This window comes from Brienomyrus brachyistius, chromosome 9 (assembly GCF_023856365.1).
Source record: "Brienomyrus brachyistius isolate T26 chromosome 9, BBRACH_0.4, whole genome shotgun sequence".
NCBI lineage: Eukaryota > Metazoa > Chordata > Actinopteri > Osteoglossiformes > Mormyridae > Brienomyrus > Brienomyrus brachyistius.
The window spans coordinates 13,663,575-13,669,887 of record NC_064541.1 but is presented as its reverse complement, the minus strand read 5'-3'; the positions used below and the strand labels follow the sequence as shown (position 1 = coordinate 13,669,887).

General features: G+C 47.9%; 1 protein-coding gene across 1 annotated transcript; it reads left to right on the top strand.

Annotated features, from left to right (window-relative positions):
* The first annotated feature begins 690 nt into the window (after positions 1-690).
* Positions 691-5,893, top strand: glipr2l (GLI pathogenesis-related 2, like). The gene is made up of 5 exons (XM_049026682.1): positions 691-1,280; positions 3,450-3,558; positions 3,822-3,925; positions 4,022-4,099; positions 5,073-5,893. The coding sequence occupies exons 1-5, from the start codon at positions 1,268-1,270 to the stop codon at positions 5,231-5,233; spliced, it is 465 nt and encodes a 154-aa protein (XP_048882639.1). The 5' UTR covers positions 691-1,267; the 3' UTR covers positions 5,234-5,893.
* Positions 5,894-6,313: the final 420 nt, after the last annotated feature.

Genomic DNA, 6,313 nt, shown 5'->3' with positions numbered 1-6,313 from the left:
GCGGTACCTGCATCCGCCATGTATGTCTGTCTCAAAGTAGCAACTTGTAATAGTTAAATAAAATGCTTTTTCGTTTCAATGCCCCTAACAGTGTCAAGGCTTTGCATTTTTATTTTTGATTAGTTTTGTATGCATGGGGGGGGGGGGGGGGCGCCTACAGTACTTGTCAGCCAATTTCCCTTTGCCTGAGATGGGAGGCGCCTGCGGTAATACTTGCCCAGGGTGCCATATCAGCTAGGACCCGTACTGGTTGTAGGTCGGAACTGTCTAAATAAGCAATATTAAATGTTTAAACATTGACAAATGGTGTTTGTCATGCTGGGAATTCAGAAGTCTGTTAAAGTTCTTGAACAGATCTTTCACACATGGTGTATATTTACCTAATAATTGCAAACAATTATAAGTAATTAATTGCACATTGTAACTTGTCCTGAAGCGGTCAAATACTACACACAGTTAATTAATAAACACATAGTATATACATAGTGTACTAATAAACACAATTTATGCTTTCCAGAACATCAAAAAAAAATCACTTTTGATCAAGAATTACTCACATAAAAGTCTTGATTACTGTCATTCAAGGAGGTGGGGAATGTGTGGGTCGAAGGTGATTGACTGTTTTCCCAGCCATTCACAGAGCTCCAGACCTAACAAGTAATTATATGCAAGCAGTTAATCCAAGTTAATGGTAGTTCACACCTCACCCTGAGGAGCGTGCTGGAACACAGTTGCAGTGAGAGTTACAGGTTTTGTCCTGCATGGGAACTCGCTGGACATTTTCAGGCTGCAGTGCCTGCTAACATTTCTCTGGATCCCCATGACACTGTTTGCCACACAGGGAGGTTTGTTTAATTGGGCCCAGGTTCACTCACACTGGATCTGCTAGGTACTAGCAGACTTTAGGGCCCATCCCTAGCTCAGTGTTTCCACTGCAAGCAGGAATCTTAATCCCATATAAGGCCAAGAGGCTCACAATGGTGATGTAATAGGGGTGTCTCCTTTCAGAGAGAGAGAGAGAGAGAGAGAGAGAGAGAGAGAGAGTGCATGCCTGAGAGAGAGGGAGCCGGCAAATAAAGGCAGGGTGGAGAACTGAGAGCTGCGTGCTGGGTGTGTGTGTGTATGTGTATATATCTGCCTGCCTACCTGAAGGAGTGTGTGAACGTAAGAGGGCGTCCTGCAGGAGCTGGTCCACGCCGACCTGCGCCCAGGACTCTCAGGACACTGTGGCCGCACTGCCAAGTGAAGAGAGCTTCATCTCCGGACGATGGGCAAGTCAGGTACGTCCTGAGAGCAGAGACTCGCACTGCCTCTGACGGCTGCACGCCCTCTGCAGCTGTTCATCATCACTAACTTTCTTTGTTTCCTTGAATCTTTTCCTTGCCTCGGTCTGTCGTTCGTCTGCATGGGTTTCCCTTCCATGTCTACGCTTCCCGACATCATACAAATGTCTTTATATCACCTTTAGTTGGGCAGATAACTGGCTTTTGGTTTGTACTGGTGTATTTTTCAGTGTTTTATTTTTGACAAATGGGGAAAATGTCCAGTCTATAGGCAGCTTTTCTTAAAGGCTTTGAGTTCATAATATGCTGAGTCACTTCAGGAAGATTGATGTTTCCGTGCAGATGTGTTGAAATACCTCGACACCCCGTGACGCGTTGTCTGCCTAGGGGATTCATGCTCTGTTCCATTACCAGAACAGCCCCGGGTGGAGGGCAGCTTGGACCAGCTCCTGCAGGACATTTCACCACCAAAATTGTTCTGCAGGAGCCCCCCTAGGGTGGGGGTGAGGGAGGTCCTTTTGTAGCTTGCTGCCCTGAACCAGTGGTCCAGTGGTGGTCACGTGTTACACTGGTGTGTGTTTACAGGTTTCGTTACTTTAATACAGTATTTCTCAGTCCAGTCCTTGAGGACCCACAGTGGTCAACGTTTTTGCTCGATCCCAGCTGGGAGAAAGAATGTGGGCTGTCAGCAGGGAGCTCAGAGGGAGCACAAACATGGACTGGCTGGGGGTCTCTGAGGACTGGATTGGGGGGGGGGGGAAATTTGTTTCTATGAGTTTTCTTTGTGTGAAATGCTGACTTATTGTTCTCAGATTAACAAGGAGCTCCCATTAAGACACTGTGTGTGTGTGTGTGTGTGTGTCAGAGCTAAGACAATTTGATCACCTCCCCCCATCCTTCTTTGGGGGGGGCATGATGGCCCATTTGGTCAGTTCCGTTTGCTCAGGGTGAGGGCATTTGAGGTGGGGGTTGAGTGCAGATCTAAACATTATCATTCACACGTTGATGTCTGCTGGCTGTTTGTAATTCCATCCTGAGCTTGGGGGACAGCGGGGGATGAGGAAGTCATGTTATCTTCTCCCAAAGCTGTCTGACTACATTTCACATGTCTGTTTTAGTGTCCACATGCTTTTTGTAAGGGGGCAGTGTTAGGCTCTGCAGGTATCTAACTATGATTAGAAGGTTGCCAGTGTGAATCCCGTGTCCATTAGAGTGCTCATACCACTGCAGTGTGAATCTCATGTCCAGAAGAGTACCGCTCATACCACTGCAGTGTGAATCCCATGTCCAGAAGAGTACCGCTCATACCACTACAGTGGTGCAAATGGCAACGTGTTGTTGTTGATCATTACAGGAAACTGTTACTCTAACTGTAATGGTGATCAAGAGATTAAAATGAAAGAGAAAGTGAAAATGCTTTAAAGAAAAGCAAAGCTGGTGGAACAGCAGAGCCGCTGGGCTTGAGCGTGCTTAGTCGCGCTGTCGGGCTTGAGCGCGCGCCTCGTCGCGCTGTCGGGCTGTGTATGACACTCACAGGGCTCCGTTGTTCGCCGTTCGCTGTTTGCTCAGCCCTCCCTCAGAGGGAAACACTGTTACCGTGACGATATCTGTGCCAGGATTACTTCTGTGTCAGATGCTGATTCACCACAGCAGCTGTGCTCACTCAGACAGTGCGGGGGTTTGTCCTGATGGGCTCCCATGGTAACCCCCCCCCCCCTCCCCCCACCCCAGAATGCATCATCATCCAGAATGATAAAGAATCAGCTGCTACAGGCACTGGTGATGAGAAGTGACTGCAGAGCGCGGAGATTCAGCAGAACGTCATAGGCGTCCTGTTTGCCGGCCTCCTGACAGCGTGGCCTCCTGCCTGCTATCTTACTGAAGCATAACAAGCCTATGAAGGACCTTGTAGGTCCCCAGGCATTGTGTGGTTTATTGCAATAGAAATCATTTGGCACTAGTGTGCAAACACAGCAGCCCTACAGCTCAGTGGCTGCTTGTTACAATTCTCTGGCTGGCAGAGTGATGTCACCGTTGGGCGTTTGAGCAAGTCATGGAGCCCCGTCTCCGCTGTGCCGTTCTGATCCTTTGGAAGCTCTTTGTTCTCTTCCTTGCAGTCTAGCATCACCATTCCCTCACCCAGTTCCTCCCGTACTTTGTCTTTAGCCTCCAAACAGTTTGCTGAGGACGTTCTCAAGAGCCACAACGAGTACCGGAAGCAGCACCAGGCCCCAGCCCTGAAGCTGAGCAGGAGGCTGCAACAGGAGGCGACGAGGTGAGAGCGACCCGCGGGGTCATCATCCTCCCACCACGGCTGAGTCACCAGGCCAGCCATTGTCTCTGAGGGACGGCTGCTTGTGGCCTGAGTTGCCGTGTTTGTGTGTGGAGCTCGTATACGGTATCCGCCCTCCAGGTGTAACTGGATTACTACTGTGCGGGACGTTTACCAGTTTAATCTCTAGGAGAGCCTGTACCTTGCTGCCAATGGAGATGGGGAAATGGCTGAACCGCTGACCTGACCTGTGTGCTCCCTGGCAGGTATGCTGAGAGTCTGGCCAGCACCAGGATCCTGAAACACAGTGCCGAGTCCAGCAGGGGGAGCTGTGGGGAAAACCTAGCGTGGGCATCATATGACCAAACCGGTGTGTTATGTCATGAAGCTCTCCAGCCGCGAGGGAGATCTGCATGTCCGAGCTTGATGCTGGTGGTCCCTCTTTGACGTCTTATGTCATTGTCAGGGAAGGATGTTTCTGACCGCTGGTACAGTGAGGTGAAGCAGTACAACTACAACCGTCCAGGCTTCTCCTCAGGCACAGGTAAGATCCGTCAGGGTGAAACCGAGCACGTCGCATCATCGCTAGAATATCTGGGAGTGGTAACCAAGTCAACACTGAACGCTACTTGGAAGAGGTCTCTCCCCATCTGAGTAGAGTGTCTCTGTGAAATGCAGGGTTTCAGTTTCAAGCCATTCAGACCATGCCTGAGCTCCGAATTTCCCTGAGCTCTGAATGCAGAGTGGGGAATGACGATCTCCTAAAGCAACAGAATGCTGATGTAAATATTTATGGCCTGAACGTTGTGGCTTATATTATGAAGCAGTTTCCAGCAAACATGGCTCGGCACAGACAGGAAGTGGCGTCCTGTGTCATGTTATATAGTGAAGGAAATAAGTATTGAGCAACAAATATATTTCTGATGATGCTAGTCGCATGAATTTTTCACCAAATATTGGTATTAACTCAAAAAATTCACAAATATGAAGTGTTATGTGTAATGACACAGGAAAAAGCTTATGAACACACTAAGGAAAAGCAGCACAGCAAGGCAAGGAGAGGCAAGGAACCGGCTGAAATGAAGATGTAGAATTACTTTCTAACTAATTATTTTATTCCTGTGCGGGGGGGGTAATTGAAATTTAAAAGCTAAACAATCCCCCGAGGCTGCAGCAGAACAGCGGAGTGATGCTGTACTGCTCTGTAATGTCAATTAAATGATTTGCAGAGCGTACAAGGAATGCACTTGAACTAAATGCTCATTGTGTGTGAGTGTGGTGGATTCAGTCATTCAGGAAACGTACCTGAGGCTTATCGGGTCAGGCCATGATCTGCAGGAAGCGTGTTCTCCTCTCTGCAGATCCCGGGTTAGACACTCAGTAAATGGACCATGGACATAAGGCTTTAAATAGAAGGGCTTTGCCAGCGGAAGCCAAGCTGAAGCTTGTGTATGACGCGCTTGTGATCCGAGAGCAGATGTTGTGCATATATCTTACTAAACCCTCTCCCACCACAGGACACTTCACAGCCATGGTGTGGAAAAACACCAAGAAGCTCGGCGTGGGGAAGGCCACGGCGACGGACGGCTCCACCTTCGTAGTAGCGCGCTACTTTCCCGCCGGAAACATCACCAACCAGGGCCACTTCGCGGCCAACGTGCTCCCACCGAGGAAGTGAGCCAGACTCCGCCCACCAGCCCTCCGGCGATTATGGCAGGGAGGTGCGTGCGTTGGAGTCAGGCGCGGCGAGGACTGCTCAGGAGTGGGGGAAGTGTTGTGTTTACGCACCAAGGCTGGTGTTTTTCCCTTGACGGTGCCATTTACGGTTAATGCGGCTGGGATGCAGCCAGTGGCCTTGCGCGTTTAAGTTCCATTAAATCGACGAGAACACGATTCATTCCAGTGTTTACACCATGCATGAGCCGCAGGTCCTCACGAAGTATTCCCATGTACTTTACAGGCATAATATCCGCCATTTGGAGGTGACCCACAGGTTGTTATGCTATTTAAACTCATCCTTCAAAAAATGTAAAACTTTTTTACCTTTGTTGCCTTAACAGGGCCTTCAGGGTTGTGCCTGAAAATGACACTTTAGACTAACGAGCCGTGGTAAATATCTCTGAATTGCTTCCACCGAGTTTGCCAGTTTCAGGTGTCTCAACTCGTTTGGGAAATTACACTTAATGACTTACCGTTCCGGTGCAGTAGCTTCAGATATATGCCTTCACTGCAGAAGATACTTTGTATTTCAACATGATTTCGTGACTATAATATATCTTAACACTTTTGTACTGAAATGTTTTCTTTAATAAAGTGGAAGAATGGCGTCTTTCAATAACGGCCTGGTCTTTCACGCTAAATCTTTCCACATGAAAACTGTCAAGGTGAGAATCACCCAACCCAGGTAGTTTTGCTGAGCTGCAGACCAGCAACAATCAAATGGTCATGAAGTGAGAAGGTCATGCTTGCCTGGGCTGAATGAGCTCCTGAGCTGATGTAGATGAACAGTCACTTTCCCTAACTGTTCTATATCTTCATTTTTTTAAATATAGTTTACATTCTTGTTTGTTGATTTAACGTATCTTTCCCTTAATATTTCATTGTAACTGTGAGAGTAAAGCTATTCTATTCTATTCTATTCTATTCTATTCTATTCTATTCTATTCTATTCTATTCCATTCCATTCCATTATAAACTGCCAGGCTACTTCTTACCTCAGTTATAATCCATCCCTAGCCAGGTGAGCCTGAGTTGCACA

Bases quoted from the DNA above. Each gene is read 5' to 3' on its own strand.
- glipr2l (XM_049026682.1), top strand. The intron at 3,926-4,021 runs GTGTGTTATGTC...TGTCATTGTCAG, and splicing joins GGCATCATATGACCAAACCG to GGAAGGATGTTTCTGACCGC. The intron at 4,100-5,072 runs GTAAGATCCGTC...CTCCCACCACAG, and splicing joins AGGCTTCTCCTCAGGCACAG to GACACTTCACAGCCATGGTG.